General features: G+C 37.7%; 1 protein-coding gene across 1 annotated transcript; it reads right to left on the reverse strand.

The window, feature by feature from the left end:
• LOC109833879 (cullin-3A-like) lies at positions 10694-18970 on the reverse strand. The gene is made up of 2 exons (XM_020401727.1): positions 18639-18970; positions 10694-12928 (listed from the first exon to the last, which is right to left on the reverse strand). The coding sequence occupies exons 1-2, from the start codon at positions 18797-18799 to the stop codon at positions 10888-10890; spliced, it is 2202 nt and encodes a 733-aa protein (XP_020257316.1). The 5' UTR covers positions 18800-18970; the 3' UTR covers positions 10694-10887.

Here is a 19924-nt window from a genome sequence, read left to right on the forward strand (position 1 = left end):
GGGAGAGACTGCATTTGAAGCCGAGACTATGTCATGGGAGAGACTGCATTTGAAGCCGAGACTATGTCTGAATTTACAATTAGACGGACAAATTCCATTGGGATACAGGTATTATATTTTTTTAACGTAGTAAATATAATTGTAGTTATTATTTTGGTACTGAATTTTGAAACTAACACAGATGGATGTCCAAAAATGTTATGACAAGACCCCGGCTAGACAATTAGATTTCTACCGAAATGAGCTTGACCGCATGAAAATTTTTCAGGTATCATTTCTATAAAAATGAGTTTTTTCTTTTATATATCAACTTTTGTTTTAATAATATGCAACAATTATATGTAATACTCTATAGACAGAATGTGAGCCCTACACCCCATTTCTCGATCATCTACCCCTGATATGCACAGAATACCCAGTTATATGGAGAGCCATAGTTCCTTTAATATGTTTCGAGATAGTAGAAATGCATGTACTGGACCACGTGACAATTTGGTCTTGCACAACATGTTCCACAATTTGTTAAAAAATAGAGAGGAAGGCGAAGAAAGGAGGCTAACAAAAGAACTGGGTAGCTGAGCTCAAAATTATATACACAGATGGAATGATAGACATTTTTGTATTGTTGAGCAAATTGAGCCAACTCCTCAGGAATCAGATTACTACACTTAGTATTGGAGGATAACCAAAAGATGGATACTCCATGCGACCACTGTTGGATTTAATCTAATAAATCTATTTGTGGGCACATATGATTAATCAATGTGTATTGCTATCCTTCAGGATAACCCACTTAAGTGATCAATTAATTTGGATTAATGAGTATTTAAATAAGTCATGGGATTATATGTGCAGATACCAGGTTGTAATTGTGATTTGATGAGGGGCCAAATTACAAATGTACAACATCTATAAATAAGGGGTTATGGTCCCTAATCTAGGGTTACACTCTCTAATTCTATTCACCCCCATCTAGAGAGAAATTTGGCTAGAGAAACCCTAAGGTTAGAAGATCCAAAACTCATCTTAAGTTTAATCTATGGATTCAGGTATAAGCTTCCGTTCTTTTCTTTTGATTCTTGTAAATCTCTTTGAATTAATCATGGCTTTATGGTTTAGATCTCAAGTTTTTATTAGATCTAACAAGTGGTATCAGAGCCACCTTGATTTGTTCTAAGAAATTAAGATTAAAATTAGGGTTTTTGATCTTAATTGTTTTTAGATTCAGTTTTTGTTCACGGATGAACAGTAACGGCTGCTGGAAAAAATTTCGGATGAAAAGTAACGTATTTTTCGGATGAACAGTAAATAAAAATCCTCGGCGAACAGTAAAATTTTTTAATTTTTTAGATTTTTTTCTTTTATTTTTCTTGGATCTGGATCAAGAAAACTCATTTTTTTCGATTCTAGATCTGTTTTGAAATAAAATCGAGAAATTCTTTTGGATCTATTGTGTTTTGGTCGTTGATCCCGTGCTCCTCGTCGGCGAAGTGTCGCTGGCAGCCTCGCCCTCGACTCCAACGGTGACGGCGGCGTTAGGAAACCCTAGGATTTCGACCTTTTGGGTGCAGGAGCAACGACGGCGGCGGTTTCAGATTTAACCCTCTAAGGGTTCGTGCGTGAAAACGTGCGGGAATTAAGGAGGTGGTTACCTCAAATTTTGGCGAAGCTGAAAGCTTCAAACGAACTTCGTGTTCGTTCTCAAGTGAGCATCGCGCTCAAATTTAACCGAACTTCGCGTTCGTTCTCAAGTGAGCATCGCGCTCAAATCAAACGAATCTCACGTTCGTTCTAAGGTGAGCCTCGCGCTCAGTTCTAAGGTAAGCCTCGCGTTCAATTTAAACGAACCTCGCGTTCATTCTAAGGTGAGTCTCGCGCTCAGTTCTAAGGTGAGCCTCGCGCTCAATTTAAACGAACTTCGCGTTCGTTCTAAGGTGAGCCTTGCGCTCAGTTCTAAGGTGAGCCTCGCGCTCAGTTCTCAGGTGAGCCTCGCGCTCAATTTAAGTCGAACCTCGCGTTCGTTCTCAGGCGAGCCTCGCGCTCAATTTAAGTCGAACCTCGCGTTCGTTCTCAAGTTGAACCCTGCGTTCATTTTCAGCTGAACCTCGCGTTCATTTTTCAAACGAACCTCGCGTTCGTTCTCAAGTTGAACATCACGTTCATTTTCAGACGAACCTCGCGTTCGTGCTTAAGTGAGTCTCGTACTCAATACAGACGAACCTCGCGTTCGAAGTCAAGCGAACTTCGTGTTCACTATGGTTAAGCCTCGGCTTCTCATATTAAATTATGGGTCCACTTTATTATACTTAATTTATTCAATTAAGTTATGGGTCCTATTTAAACTATTAAGTTATGGGCCCTATTTAAACTATGGAAATTTAAATTAATTTAATTTAAATTTAATTTGGTTTTTAATTAATTATTTAATTCAAATATTATGACACTAAGGTATTAAGGTTGTCTCTCACTCCAATTGATTAATTGAAACAAGAAGTTGCCAAAGTAACCTCTCTTGTGTAGATTGTTCATGAGGAATGTGAGATGTTTGTGTGTATGCTTTCGTGTAAATATTTAATCGGCCCAAAGGAAGGTTAATATTTATTTAGACTGTATACACATCTGCGATGATAAGCGTGTGACAATTATAAGGTTTACATGTGAATAATGAATCGATCCAAAGATAGTTTCATTATTTGACATGAGTTATTGTCAATGTTTGATCATTGCAACAAGGTATCACTTACAAGTTAATATTACTGTCCAAAGACTTGATATTAATGTTGTGCCGGTATCTTGGATGGGGATTGTCATTATTTGAATTTTATTGATTATGGTTATTGATGTGAGCATTCTTTTGTTTTATTTCAGCTAATGCATCTGCTGCAACAATTTCTGCTAACATCAACTCAATTCCGGACAAATTTTAAGGTTTGGAAAGAGAACATATTAATTGTTCTTGGCTGCATGGATCTTGACTATGCATTAAGAACTGAACAACCCCAACCTCTCAATGCGGATAGTACTCCTGATGCAAAGAAGGAGTATGAGAAATGGGAGTGTTCAAATCGCATGAGTCTTATGATCATTAAGCACGGCGTTCCGGAAGCCTTTAGGGGCATAGAATCCGAAGGGATTACTAAGGCTAAAGATTTCCTTGCCGAAATTGAGAAGCGTTTTGCGAAAAACGATAAGGTAGAAACAAGCACGCTCTTAGCTCGCTTGATTTTAATGAAATATCTTATGTTGCTTCAAAGCTTAAGGCACTTAAACTCGATCTTTGTGATGAGTTATTGGTGCATCTGGTTCTGTTATCTCTTCCTGCACAATTCAATCAGTTTAAGGTCAGTTATAACTGTCAAAAGGAGAAATTGACTCTAAATGAGCTCATTTCATACTGTGTGCAAGAAGAAGACATGTTGAAGCAAGATAAGACAGAAAGTGCTCATTTGGCCTATGCCTCTAATGATAAGGGCAAGAAAAGGAAGAATGATAATGAAGTTGCTAAGTGTCCAGTTCAGAAGAAACATTATAAGGATAATCATGGTCGTTTCTTCTGTAACAAGCCTGGACACGTAAAGAAGGATTGTACAAAATATCACGTCTGGCGTGCTAATAAGGGTACGTTCCTTACTTTGGTCTATTCTGAGGTTAATTTAGCTTCAGTACCTAGAAACACTTATATCCTGAAAGACATCCTGATAATCTAAGATAACTCTAGTCTCACACAAATTAGCACTCAAATCCCTCAGCATCACCTCCTTGATGTACACTAGAACTGACTTCGCAAACTGGTTACCCTGTGAGGTTGCTACTACCAACTCAGACCCATCGGATGTCGGACCCTAGAGGGGGGTGATTAGGGTCAAGAGGCTTTAATATGCAATTAAAAATCAGCACAAGCAAACCACAAAACAAAAATGCGATAAAAGTAAGAGAGATAGGGTTAGGAGTTCGTTATCCTTGACGCGCGATGTGTTAACGAGGTTCGGCCCTCTGGCCTACGTCCCCGCTCCCCACTCTCGAGGAGAAATCCACTAACACATCCGGTTTGGAAGCCGGAACTTCGTCTACACAGCGATCCCACACGATCTCTCTCACTACACAGTTTGATCTCAACAGATCACACTCCCTCACAGTTGATCTACACAAATCTCACTCACACAGCAGAAGAAAAAAAGATGCAAGACTCTCTCTTTACACAGCCCCTATGGCAAAGAGAAAGATTACTGAAGCTGGGAAGTGAATCACACACAAAACAGAAGGAAAACACAGAAACCAGAACTTTGAAAGTTTTTCTCAGAAAGCAGCGTCTCTGGTTTTTACAAAGGTTGGGGCAAACGGAAGAAGAAGAGGTCTAGGGTTTTTATAGAAAAGATTAAACCATTTGAAAACAAAACCCAATATTCCCATTTAGGAAGATAATCTCCTTTTCAGATTGTTAGCTCAGACTGTGCCAAACACTATTAAGTGAAAGCACAGCAAACGAGGCAAAACGACCGTTTAAAAAAGTCACGGCTGACCGAAGAGAAATTCGGTCGCCCGAAGCAAACATTCGGTCGACCGAAAAACTACGTCGGTCGACCGACCGAAAATTTCGGTCGACCGCTAGACGCTTTGAAAAATTAGAAAACGAACAAAGACTTTATCGGTCGACCGGTGCGGTCGACCGACCAAAAATTTGAGCTTTCGGTCGACCGCGCCGGTCGACCGACAAACTCTCTAGAGTCTAGTGACGAATGCTCATAGGTGCGGTCGGTCGACCGGACCGGTCGACCGATTTCTGACATATTCTGAAATCAGGTTATTTGACCAAGTTGAAATATTTCCAAAATATTCATTTGACCTCTGAAAATTCTGAAACTTTGTAAAATGTTTTTAATACTAAAAACAAACTGCTTGGAAAAAGAATTTTGCAGATAGGTACTCAAACTTGTGAAAAATAGTATTTTGTGAAAAACGCTTAAAAACACAAGTATGAAAACGTGTGTGTGATTCCCAATAGCTTCAAGTAAACTCAGTAACTCTTTGCCTACATTCTAGCACTAGAGAGAAAAAACAAAAGAAAGCTAATATCCTCATATATAGAGAGCAATACTTGAGCTTTGATATAGCTTGAATCGGATGAAGCTTTTATTCGAATTTGTCGTTCTTGAAATAACGTTGCTTCATCTCTTGGCCTCCTCCTCCTTTGGATATCATCGTTGTAGCATATATTCCATCCATCCTCCATTAATGGCACTAACGAGCTTGATAAATGAATTTACTACATTTACACTCAATAAGCCATTAGTACCGATAATGGTGGTTGTAAAACATCATCAAAACATAAGGGCTAACAATTGCATATGGAATCACGTGGTACTAAGCATAAATTAAATAAGGAAAATTCAGCGACATTATGGCATAAGCGCTTGGGTCATATCTCAAAAGGTAGAGTTGAGCGTCTTGTGTCTGATGGCATTTTGGATTCCCTTGATTTTTCGGACTTCGACGTATGTGTTGAATGTATCAAGGGAAAACAGACCAAAGTTAAGAGATTAGGTGCCAACAGATCTTCAGATGTCTTAGAATTGATACATACGGATATTTGTGGGCCATTCCCTACGGAATCCTGGAATGGTCAACAATATTTTATATCATTCATAGACGATTACTCACGTTATGGGCACCTATATCTTATTCATGAAAAATCTGAGTCTCTGGACATGTTCAAAGCCTATAAAGCTGAAGTTGAGAATCAACTCAACAGAAGAATTAAAACCGTTAGATCTGATCGTGGTGGTGAGTACTACGGTAGATATGATGGTTCAGGTGAACAACGTCCAAGACTATTTGCTAGATACCTAGAGGAATGCGGTATCGTCCCACAGTACACCATCTCGGGTTCACCTAGCATGAATGGGGTAGCTAAAAGACGAAACAAGACTCTTAAGGATATGGTAAGAAGTATGATTTCTCATTCTTCTTTACCAGAGTCTCTCTGGGGAGAAGCACTAAAGATAGCAGCTTACATTCTGAATAGAGTACCAAGTAAAGGAGTTGCTAAAACACCTTATGAGCTTTGGACTGGTCGAAAGCCCAGTTTAAAGCATTTACATATTTGAGGATGTCCAGCTGAGGCAAGGCCTTACAGGCCAAATGAAAAGAAATTGGACTCCAAAACAGTTAGCAGCTACTTTATTGAGTACTATGAACGCTCTAGGGGCTATAAGTTTTATGATCCTACACTAAGGAATATTTTTGAGACGGGAACAGCAATATTATTTGAGGATGTTGAGTTTGGGGGGAGAAATAAGGTTAGAGACATTAGTTTTGAGGAGGAATTGGCTTCAGATCCAAGCCATACAGTTACTTTTGACAATATTCAGGTTCCTATACCTGTTGTTGCTCAAGAAGTAAATCCGGAACCTCAAGATGACAATGTTGAACAACTCCCTGTTCCAGAAGAACAAACTCAACAACCTCAAGAACCAGTGCCATTAAGGAGATCCACGAGAGAAAGGAGAAATGCTATTCCGGATGATTATATTGTATTTCTCCAAGAACATGAGGAAAGTAGTGGAATGTTAGAAGATGATCCAATCAACTTCTCTCAGGCCATGAAAAGTTCTAACTCTCAACAGTGGATTGATGCCATGAATGAAGAGTACAAGTCTATGCAAGACAATAAGGTTTGGGAACTTGTCCCATTACCAGAAGGTGCAAAACCAATTGGTTGTAAATGGATTTTTAAAACCAAGCGGGATGCAAATGGTAATGTGGAGAGGTATAAGGCACGTCTTGTGGCTAAAGGCTATACTCAAAAGGAAGGCATTGATTATACATAGACTTTTTCTCTGGTTTCATCGAATGACTCTTTCAGAACAATTATGGCACTTATTGCTTATTATGATCTTGAGTTACATCAGATGGATGTTAAGATTGCATTTCTCAATGGAGACATTAATGAGATGATTTATATGGTGCAACCAGAAAACTTTATGTCAGGAGACCCAAAGAATATGGTATGCAAATTAAGGAAATCCATCTATGGACTCAAGCAATCTCCTCGTCAATGGTATCATAAGTTTCAACAAATAATTATCTCGTTCGGTTTTGAGATGAACATTATTGATGACTGTGTATATCACAAGTTCAGTGGGAGTAAGTATATCTTTTTGGTTCTGTATGTCGATGACATATTGCTTGCCACTAATGATATAGGCATGCTACACGAAACCAATAGATTTCTATCAAAGAATTTTAAGATGAAAGATCTTGGGGACGCCTCTTTTATATTAGGAATCCAGATACATCGAGATCACTCTCGGGGTATTCTTGGATTATCACAAAAGAGCTATATCGATAAGGTACTTAAAAGGTTTGGCATGCAAGACTGCAGACCAGGAGATACCCCTGTGGCTAAAGGAGACAAATTTAGTCTCAATCAGTGCCCTAAAAGTAACCTTGAAATTCAGGAAATGCAGAAGATTCCTTATGCTTCGGCTGTAGGAAGTCTAATGTATGCTCAGGTATGTACGCGTCCGGATATTGCGTACATTGTTGGGATGTTAGGCAGATACTTAAGCAACCCTGGTATGGATCATTGGATAGCAGTCAAAAGGGTTATGAGGTATCTTCAGAAAACAAAAGATTATATAAAGGGTTATGAGGTATCTTCAGAAAACAAAAGATTATATGCTCACATACAGAAAATCAGAACAGTTGGAAGTCATTGGGTACTCTGATTCTGATTTTGTTGGATGCCAAGATAGCAGAAAGTCTACATCAGGCTACATTTATAAGTTAGCAAGAGGAGCTATATCATGGAAAAGTGTCAAACAAACACTTGTAGCTTCCTCCACTATGGTAGCAGAATTTGTAGCTTGCTATGAGGTATCCAATCAGGGAATATGGCTGCGAAACTTTATCACGAGACTACGCATTTTGGAAAATATGGAAAGACCACTAAGGTTATATTGTGACAATAAATCTACAGTAATGTATTCCAATAATAACAGGAGCTCAACTAAGTCAAAACATATTGACATTAAGTTCCTGGTTGTGAAAGAAAGGGTACAGAGTGGACAGATATCTATAGAGCATATTGGGACAAACTCCATGATAGCTGATCCTCTTACTAAGGGATTGCCACCCAGGGTCTTTCATGAGCATACTGCTCATATGGGTGTGGTATTATTTGAGGATATCATGATTTAGTGGGAGTTTGTAATTGTGGTGCTTTATGTTTGGTTGTATTGTCTGATCAGAATAAAGTATTCAGTTAAGACGCTCTGTTACATTATGTTTGGTTTTGACCTCACTAAAGTAGGACCAGTTGAAAATAGGCATGTACTGATCACATTGCATGTAATTTTCATGCTGCACATCCATGATTGATCTATGTCGTTTGATTGTATTGGTATATGTGACCATTGATGGGTCGAGTCACGATAAATGTGACGAAGGCCGCTTTGATCCTATATTGATATAGTCAATGGACGAGATTGTTCGGAAATACCTTTTCAGTGATAGCAATTTTTGAGCTCATAAGGTTATACACAATTTAAAGAATCATATGGTGCCCAAGTGGGAGATTGTTGGATTTAATCTAATAAATCTATTTGTGGGCACATATGATTAATCAATGTGTATTGCTATCCTTCAGGATAACCCACTAAAGTGATCAATTATTTTGGGTTAATGAGTATTTAAATAAGTCATGAGATTATATGTGCAGATACCAGGTTGTAACTGTGATTTGATGAGGGGCCAAATTACAAATGTACAACATCTATAAATAAGATGTTATGGTCCCTAATCTAGGGTTACACTCTCTAATTCTATTCACCCTCATCTAGAGAGAAATTTGGCTAGAGAAACCCTAAGGTTAGAAGATCCAAAACCCATCTCAAGTTTAATCTATGGATTCAGGTATAAGCTTCCATTCTTTTCTTTTGATTCTTGTAAATCTCTTTGAATTAATCATGGCTTTATGGTTTAGATCTCAAGTTTTTCTTGTAAATCTCTTTGAATTAATCATGGCTTTATGGTTTAGATCTCAAGTTTTTATTAGATCTAACAACCACATCCCCGGCTGAGTTGCAAAAAGGATATGTGCCTCGGGGTATAGATGAGAGAGAATTAGTAAGTATTTTCAAATTTATTTTAAGTTCATTTTTATTAGTATTTTTCAATATTGCTAAATATAATTGTGTTTTTTTTAAAAATTGCAGGTATCAACAATAGATGATGTTCAAACCATTGCAAATCGTGGCTTGGAATTGGCTCGAGCAGGTAATGTAGAATTAAATATGAAATTTACATATTGTAATTTTAATTTTAAAGTAATTTTTGCATTTCGGATTTTTTTGATTTATCTCTCGCAGGTACATATCCCGAAGCATAGAAACATGCATCAATATATCAGTCGATAATGCAGAGGCTTCACCAAGCCTTACATCGAACTCATGAAGACCTTCATGATGGACGGGAGGTAGCGCAATTAGTATACACACGTCAACCACGACAAAGACGAGGACGATGCAGAAACGATAATGAAGCTGGGCCTTCCCAACGTGTTGACGACGGAGCTGGACCGTCACAACCACAAACGCAACCGGATCATGAACTCATCGAAGGTCGGGATGGAGGAGGCCGAAGACAAAGGAGGAGGAGAAGAGTTCTTGGATGTATGTAAGCTAATCATTATTGTTATATAAATTACAATTTTATTTTGATATGTACATTACACACGTATTTCGGAACAATAGATGGTTTTTAGATTTGTAGCCGAGACTGTGGTGTGACTTATTAGATTCGTAAGTGGGTTTGTGGCGTGATTTGTTGGATTTGTATGAGTTTGTGGTGTATTTTATGATTTTTAAATTTGATATATGCGTTTATACAGGGAATTGACATGAAATGCAATGGTTTAATTTATGAAACTTGCATTTGAAATATGAGTTTGTACAGGGAATTGTAACAACGCAGCAAAAATACATGCACATTTGTGCAGGAAATGCACGAGACTGCTAGTAATGCACGGGACTAGTAGTCCCGTGCACTAGTCCCGTGCACTTGTTTTTTTGTAGCGATGGAACTCTCTGCAAAAAACACAGGACTGCTAGTCCCGTGTTTTTTCAAAGCTGGGTCGAAATACACGGGACTAGCAGTCCCGTGTAATTGTTTTTTGTTGCGATCGAACTCTTTGCAAAAAACACGGGACTACTAGTCCCGTGTTTTTCAAAGCTGGGTCGAAATACACGGGACTAGCAGTCCCGTGTATTTCATAAAATTTTTCCAGCAACAAAACCGACCCTTCTGAAAAGGGTCGGTTTTGCTGAATAATGTCATATGAGGTCGGTTTTACTATTTAAAATGCCAAAAATGTTGATTTTGAAAATTTGTCCCTTATGGAAATAACTGTTGGCATTTAGTTGTAAAAGTCAGAAGCCAGAGCCGCTTTTCTTTACCAAAAGGTTTCTCAACAAGATAATTCTAACAGTGTCAGAGCCCAGTAGCCTGCTTACTAACTCTCCCATCAATATTCAAATCAATCGCTTCAGTTACATTGTATGCGTTCTCATACAGAACACACTATGGCATGCAACACCATCCCTTCTTCGCAGAAGAAAACGTGTAAACCAGGCAAAAATATGATTCAGCAAATATATTGGCACAATCCTGCTTAGATGATGGACAAAGGATTTTGAGTAAGCTGTTGCTGCATCATGATTAAAAAAAAGATAATACAGAATTTACCGAGACAAGAAAGTTTTCATATCTAAAGTGAAACAAGTCATTGATACCGAAACTGAAATAAAACACAAGAAAGGTGCACGAGGAACCTTCTGAACACATACAAATTGACCAAATCAAGCAATTAAAACTTGTAAAAAAAAGGTCTTATGCAAGATATCGGTACAGTTTTCTATCAGCTTTGTCCCTCTCCAAGAACTCCCGCTCGATAAGGGACTCAATCCTCTTCTTGATCACCACAGGGTTCGGTAAGAACCTCGCCTGCAACTGCTTCGTGACTTCTGCAACTATATTATTATGATCCAAAACCCTTCTCGACTTCATAATCCTAACAATTGCAGCCTCAATCTGGGGTTTTCTGTCCTCTTCCACCCTTTGCCTTGTCTCATGCTTCTCTGGCTCTGACTCTTTCTGAGCTACAACTGTCCCAATCTTCACCTTGACTAGCTTGCTCGAAAACTTATCATTAACAAAGAAAACATCATCTTCAGCTATATCCTTGCTCATCGGGTCTTTGCACAAAACATTCTTACCCTTCACACAAGCAAGAGATTGAAGACACCGTTTTAAATCTGAAGCGGGAATTTCTGTGGCTTGTTCAATCTCCTTACAACTCAGCCGCTCTGTAGAGTTGAACAGCATCAAGATACACATTTGGTAAGTAGACACATTTAGTTCATGCTTTTGGTTCTTTCCAAAGGTTGCTTTCAGGTCAGCTGTGCCCATGTTTGTTTGCCAAGACAATCTCCGACCAGTGTGGGTCCCAAGATAGTAGCTTTTGAACTTCTCACAAACCCCCAATATTTCTGTAGGAAGGTTGCAGGTCGTAATAGGTTGAGTTGGCCAAGACCCAGTAGTTAAAACTTGTACAACTAATGTTGGGCCTTCAGCAATATCAGCAGACTGGCTTGCATAGAATCCTTGCATTGTATCCTGAGATGTCTTCATGTCTGTGAACATCCCTTCTAGTTTTGAAGTGAACTGGTACCCACATTCCGTCTTAAGCTTAACTATTAGGCTTCTCTCAGCATCATCAGAAACTGTTTTTCCTGAAAGAAGCCTTTTTGCCAAGTGTTGCTTGTAATATTTTTCAAACACATCCTTTTCTTGCAAGTAACGGAACAGCATCATCACCTTGTCAAGAATAATCTCCACATCCTCCTCGCTGACCCCTTTCAGACCTTTCCGGAGCTTATCATCGACATATAGGGAGATGAACTCGGGGGATCTATTATTCAGATTGATGAAGTACTCAAATGAGGAGTTCAAAGCATTTTGGAACGTCTTATCATTGTTGAATGCCGTGTTAATAATCTTATCATGCTTATCCTTCTCGTCAAGAAGTCGTTGAACAAAATCAACAGGATCTTTTAGCCTCTCCGGATCAGATACCAACTGCTTCCCAGTTTCCCTGAGGTGGGACGTCATCACATCTCGGATTGTTGAAAGACCTTCTGGAACTCGACGAAACAAATTGTACATTCTAGCTAAGTCTTCATACTTATCATCAATTAGCATACTCACAAGGCCAGAATTCTCCATGTGGACTAATCTTTGCATATGGTTCGCAATCATCTCCTTCTCAACCACTTGGGTGAGTTTTGACTCAGTTTTCGGGTCTAAGTAGTGAGAAACTCTCTCCATCTCTTCATTGAGCCGTCTCTCAGCTTTCTTGAGGTAATCACCACAATCATAGCATTCTATAAACTGCTGAGACTCAACACTGTAAAACCTGGCTGACACATCTAAGAATGGCTTCTCAAAATCTTCTTGGTATACAGAAGAACCAAGATCCACAAGCATCTTTGTTATACTCCTCATTAAGCCCCGGTTTATGACTTCACCAGTCCTTTCTTGCTGAATGAGGTCAAGAAGAGTGCTGATTAATCTGGTCTGGATTTTACTGGTGTGGACGATGTTGTCCCTCCATAGATTTAAACCAAGCTCATGGACTGGTACTTTGTGCGTCGTGGTAACAAAAGTCCTGTCCATATACATTAAAATGTCCCGAATCATCTGCAACGCCTTATTGTGATCCCCCCATTTTCTGTTCAACTCCTCGAGGAAAAAACCCCCCTGAGCTGCCTCGACAGATTTTGACATTTCTTTCAGATGCCAAGTCATGGTGGTCACAAGCCCACTATAGAGCTTTTCTCCATATTTGTGAAGGACCATATTGTAAGCATTCCTAAATCCAGAAGGGAAAAATGGCTCAATCATCAATGCATAAAGATTTCAGCAAGTTGAATTGGAAATCACAACTTCTATGGACATTCGGGAAATTAATAAATTTTGAGGTCGGAAATAAGATACAGCACATGGATGTGGGAAGACTACTTTCAAAACCAAAACAGAAGAATCTACTTGAGAGTTTTACCAACCAAATCTACTTTACAGGATAAAGCAATGATTCTTTTTGCGCGCATGTATTTCAACTGTGAAAATTTAATTTCAAAATCACAGCCTAGATTAGATGAGAAGCCTAAATAGGTTTGCCTAATCTATCCAATATCCACCATACTTTAAATGGACTTGGGCGAGACAATGGAATGCTAATGTAAAAGGCCCCTTCTACTTCAATTTGATTCAAACGTTCTTCATGACAAGTGACAACAAACTTTTACTACGCACTAACAAATGCAACACAGTGCCCCCTCACAGACAGCACAAAAAATCTTCAGCTAAATTATCGATCTGCTCAGAGTAACTGTCTTTGTTTTTACAGAATTTTGACATTTAAGTGCAGAACTTTTTAATTGATTTCAGGGACATGAAAGAGATGCACACCAGCGTTTATCATGGTGGTGGAGGTCCTTTTTTTTGTTGGGGGTGTTGTGCTGCATTCTGAAAACACGAAGGTCGTAAATATGATTTTCAAATAAAAAAAAAGAAATAAGTATTCCACACAGACACAGAACAACTAAAGAAGAAACATGACAAGGACAAAGGGCTTAAACATTGAAGACTACGTTCAACCTGTACCAAAATTTCAAATGTTCCAGGTCTAACTTCAAATGCCACCTTTAACTGTAAAGAAACAATCACTTAATTACTATCAGGTAATTATACAAGGGGACTAATTCAAGGGCTCACAGATAGGATGGTACTCGCTCTGGGACCAACCTCTAAGAATGGGAGGTGAAAATATGTAAGCAAGATAATTCAGCATGTTGTGTGTGGTTTTGACAATTTTCTTCTAGATTGCCTGTTCCTAACAGCATAGCATGCCACAGGAAAGAAGAAAGAGAATCTAATGTCAAAAGAGTAACAAAACATCACTGTTGTTGATTAAGAAGGAAAATACAAGCATTTTCTGATGAACAAAAAAATGAATCCAGAGGGAATAAGAAGCGAAAAACAGAAGAGAGGGAAGGAGGGAGGGAGGGCAAATTATACGAAAACAATGCAACAAACATGCTGAAACGGTGAGTCAGGAAAGCAGTACGACACTCCAAATTGAAGAGAGAGCACCAGCATCTCTAACATGCTCTTTCGCTTGGTGATTTGGACACACAAAAAAAAAAGGCTTATCAGCAACATTGGCCACTATTTCTCTTATATTGTCATCAAGTAGGTTATTGCCCATTTACTCATCAAAAGAATAACAATTGTACTTAAAAGTTCGATTGAATTTAAAAGAGCCTCAACTCAACACCGACGAAATTTAGTAAATGTGACAACATGACATCTGACAAAGATCACATAACTAAACAGCAGACGCATGTCTATAACCATTCGCCAAATTCTATAAAACTGATTTTCATTGAGATTTAGCAACAATGACCCAAAGAATAGATGTAATCCTGAACATGCTTCTTCTACAAGTTTATCACCATCTTATTCCTCCTCATTAGGCAGATGATGACCTCAGTTTTTAGAACCGCGGACTTCTTTTATGCTACAACACAGAATGACCTAATCAAAAAGTGCTTCCAAATAAAAAGCATTGTGTTCTCCTAGGGTGATTTGAAGACCATTGCCATTCACCTCCACCCTCCTAAAAAGAAGAATGATACCTGATTCTTAATGATTGCAAATTGATCCTGCCTATAATGCAAATACAGAATCGTGCACACTTGTCGTGAGGGAGACCAGGGTACAAATGTATGATATAAAAGGTCAACAACTTCCCACTAAAGCATCTTACTTATGTAGAACTGATAAGGGGATAACCTTGCAACTGAAGTTCATGAAACTATCCTTAAACGCAAAGCAAGAGTTGACATCTCTGGATAAATGTGTATTATATATGTTAGGTTCAAGACAAACCTAACTTGAAAGTTTTATTATCGAATGAAATGTTATGCAATGCAGTCTCAAAATATGTTCCGTAACCTAGGATCAGAATGTCAAGGTAGATGCTTTGCTTCATTTTATTTCAAGTGATGACATGAAGTATACCGGTACAATCTTAACCAACAGAAATGGCATGAAGACAAAAATCTGGTTGCATGTTTAGAACATGATTTTTTTTTTGTTGAAACTGAGATCAAGGGAAGTGTAAATAAATTAGAGATAAACCATCTAGGTTAGCACGTGGCATGGATTCAGGACTGAGTTCCGGCATGGGAGTTGCTATGGATGGCTTCTAAGATATACATGAAAATCTGAAACTTCGGCAACGAAAACAAACACGTGTAATATCCATGATGTGGTTTATAGTAATCCCAAAAAAATTAAGAACAATATAAGGAAAAACAACAGAATAGAAGAAATAGAGAAGTGTGCAGGTATAACACCCTCAAATGCTTTCGTGCTCCAGTCACTATCCATCCCAAAAGTTTTTCTTCAGCCTCTATAAAGGCCTCTAGAGGAGTAAACTAGCCAGAATAAAGAATAACTAGCTACGGTTGATCAGTCATAATTAAAAAAAACAGAACATAGGCATGCAGCATCTGGAAATAGTTTAATCAGATCTACTAAATATGTCAGAATTTCAACTACAATAAATTGAATACAACGTCGAATTCTCAACCCAGTGTTGACAAATAATGGTTGAATATTGCACGGTCTACATTACTAAGACACTAACAAGTAATCCTTTCAAAGTTTAGTACCCACCCAAGAAGCTTCTCATTTACTACAGCTCTAACATCTGTGTAACACATACTCCATAACCTTTTGCCAAACCAACAGGAACACAGTTCCAACAAGAAGACATGGTTCAGTTTGATGATAACAAAACTACTCCTTTCTTTCGAAAGGTTGGAGCCTAACTTGAAGCTAATCCCCGCTTACTTTTGAGTGTATTCTACATTGCGAACAAGTAGAACTAGAAGTTGCCAATGGCATATTACTATTTAGATAATGGATCACATAACCACACGAGGTCCACTATTATTTATGAGCTCAGTCTTCCATCAAACATGGTTCATATTGTAATGGTACTCATCTATGTTGAATTGGTACGGGTAAGGATACAGGTGTGGGTGAGGGTACGGGTACAGGGCATGAAAAATTTGTAAAACGTAGGGTACGGGGACACGGCTATGTATACATTGAAATTTAATAATTTACATGACATCAATATTGTGCCATCATTCACATGTTACAAGAATCAAAATTTACACAACATTTTTATGTTTCATTTATTATATTATAATTGAGTGTTTAAAATTAAAACATGTACTATATGATTGAGTACACATTTGACTAAATATATGCATATATTCAAGGAGTATCCAAGGAATATCGGGCATGGGTATGGGCACAGGAAAGGGTATGCAGTGGCGGAGCCAGGAATTCACACTAATGGTATCACAATAATTTTCCTCTCATATTCAATATATCAAGAATTTTAATGAGATACAAAGGTATATTTGACTAAGTAAAATCGCAATTGACCACTACGTGCCTTCGCGTTTTAAAATTGTTGTATTATAGACTCGTTCGAAACACCACAAAATACATTATTTTCAATCTAAGTTACTAAATTATTGTTTATCCATTGATTTCCATTCGATTTCGAAAACGATTCTTTCACCAACTTGCAAGTGGGACCCATATTTATTTATTTGTTCTTTTTTTTCTTTTCTAATTTATGCTGAGTTGCTAGAATTTAACGGAATTTTGGGTTTAGGCCATTTCAGATTTGGCCCATCAAGAATAAATCACAAATGGGTCACTATCCCTTACTTAATTTTATTGTGGGCTCACTATTGGGCCCAATACAACTATATACTTAGCAATTGTTTTGCTAGAGCGTGGTATCACTTGACGCCACCCTCTTTGAGGTGTCTCTGCCCCCGTGGGTACGGTAAGTGTCAGGTACGGTATGGCTTCATGATTGAAGTGTACATGCAACATAGGTATTCGTATAACTAATCAAGAAAACAACACTCATCCATCTAGAGATCAAACATTTGTTTCAGAGGACTAACGAGAGAAGGAAACTGAAAAGAGATTCTCTACAGCCTTTTTGTGCACCATAGAAACACAACATTCCAACAGGAACTCATGATTCAGTTTAATGCTAAACTAAATTTCTCCTTTCAAAAGGTTAAGAGTGCAACTTTAAGCGAATCAATTCTTACTTTGAGATTGTAGTCCATGTTGCTACAAAGCAGAAACAAGCAAGTCAAAGGTCAATTACTATTTAGATAATTGATTGCATAAGCTAATGCCATCCACTATTACTCCTGAGCTTAGCGTTCAGCCAAACATGGTTTATATTGTACGGGTACCTATATAACTCACCAACCAAACGAAACTCTCTAGAGATTCTCCCGTTAAGATTGCAAGATACCAACAATTGTTCATCTTTCTCCCCCTTCTTGTCACATGTTAACTAGCTAGCATATAAATACATACATATATACATATGCATATACATACACACATATATATATATACATAAATACATACATACCAATATGTGTATGCATATTTAATATATATACATGTGTGTGTGTACACACACATATACATATACATATATATGTATGCATTGGTATGTATGTATATATTCTACACATGTTATATATAATATTATGTATATATAGTATTATATATACATAATATTATATATAACATGTGTAGTATATATACATACATACCAATACATATATGTATATATATTAAATATGCACATACATATTGGCCTGTATGAATATATAATATATATACATATATACTAGTATGTGTATGTGCGTGTAGCACAAAGCTCTTTTAAACTTAAGTGAATAGGAGCTTGTTGTCCAGCAACTCTTTGATCCATTGATTTTGCTTTGAATTTCTGGTAGCATTTGATACAAATCAATGCACACGTCTCAAAAATAGTCTGTCTACAACACAAATTTCCAAAGCAAAATCAAAGCCTTGAGTCACTTCAGAGCAGGTCATCCTCACCACTCCTATCTCTTGATGTCATGTTGGTAAATAAGGTGGTGACTCTTATCTATACATACATATATGTGTGTGTATATTTGCTAAGGCAAACATGTTGTTAGGGGTAGAGTCCCAAGTAGGGATATCTGCTTGGCCGCCAGGAGTAAATATACAGACAGTTATCATGAATACTAAGTGGTAGCATTGATATTGACTAGTAATCTAGTTGAGAGAAATTCATGTGGTCTGTTCATCTGTTAGTCGAACGTAGAGAAACGTTTCCTTCTCTCAAACACCTTTTTTCTATTTTCTGAAACTGTTACGAAAGCTCCAAGGTCCATATAATTAGATGCATCACAAAGCAAATTTAATATGGCAATATGAACCACGAAAGGAAGAGAACGGAACAATGGTTTTTCATTCCAACTAACCATCGCACGAGAACCCAAACCTATTATTAGCCAAAATAACCCAACCATATTCACGAATAACCCATCAAAAAATTAATGCTAAAATGCCCAAATGAAACTCAAATTCAAACCAAATCAGCACAAATCCAAGCAATTAGTCACCTGTACAGCTCCTCGAAGCTCAATCCACTGGCGTTTTGGTTGTAGATCTCGTGGATCGCATGCTCGAGAATCTTCCATGTCTTCTCCGAGTACTTAGGATCCACCTCCACTCGATGCTTGAACGCCTCGATCTTAAAGTTCCTTTTCTTCTGAGCACTCATCGCTAAATTTAGGGATCCAACGTCGAAAGAAAGAAAAATCCTAGAATAATTTCCGCTTTAAACCGAAGATTAGGGTTTCTAATGGGAGAAGTAAGGGGAGGAAAGAGAGAGAGTTGGAAGAAGAAAGGGGAAGCTTTTGGGTGGGGTTGGGGGTGTAAGAAATGTTTCTATTTTGTTGGGGTCACAACGGAGTCGGATTATGTTTCTTTATAGGTTTTTTTACTTTTTTTTTGTTCCCTTGAATTTGAAATTGGTCCTTCAAACCGTTAATGATGAGATTAGGTCCCTCAATTGTCAAATCCTAGTGTATTCTAAATTTTGTGCTTCAAATCATGGAATTTGTTATTAGGTCCTCCTGGATTTTGACTTATTTGAAATTAGTCTCTCCGATGAAGAATAGCAATACAATTAAAGAGATTAATTTGAAACAAATAATGAGAATTAGAGGAGTTGATATGATAGTCCGTAGCAATAGATTTTACTTGATAATCCCTTCGATTGCCACTTTTACTCTTGATTGGAGTGACTAATTTCAAATTGAGTTTAAGAATTGGGAACTTGATAGTAATTTTCACGATTTGATGGCTAATACCGAGTTAACCTTAGAATTGAAGGATCCAATATCAATTTCTTACAATTTAATGCACTAAATTCAAAATATGGAAGATTTAATGGACTAATATTGAGAAAACACTTCAATTATTTCTTCCCCTTTCTCTTTTAAATATGGAGATGATGATTTATCCTGATTGAATAAGGGCTAATCTGAACCATTCAATCTTATACAAGGAACTTTCTGATACTAGCAAAATCATGTACAAAGTGCAATGTTTCATTAGCAAATCTAATTATTTCTCATCACTATCTAATATGGTGGAATTAGTATTGGTGAAATTAGACTAATGACCTGGTGCAATCATCATTCCTGTATCAGTACAACTAGAATGTTTTATCAATGCAATTACCAACTTAAAAAATATGCATCCAGACATGCATAATATTTGATTTTCTATAAAGGATCCTCTATAGGATCTCGTTGGCCAAAGTTGTAGGGAGACTATCAAAGAGAATACATACACGTAGGTAAATAGATGGCCATATTGACCGTACAAAATTCGGTTCAAT

This window comes from Asparagus officinalis, chromosome 3 (assembly GCF_001876935.1).
Source record: "Asparagus officinalis chromosome 3, Aspof.V1, whole genome shotgun sequence".
Classification (NCBI taxonomy): Eukaryota; Viridiplantae; Streptophyta; class Magnoliopsida; order Asparagales; family Asparagaceae; genus Asparagus; species Asparagus officinalis.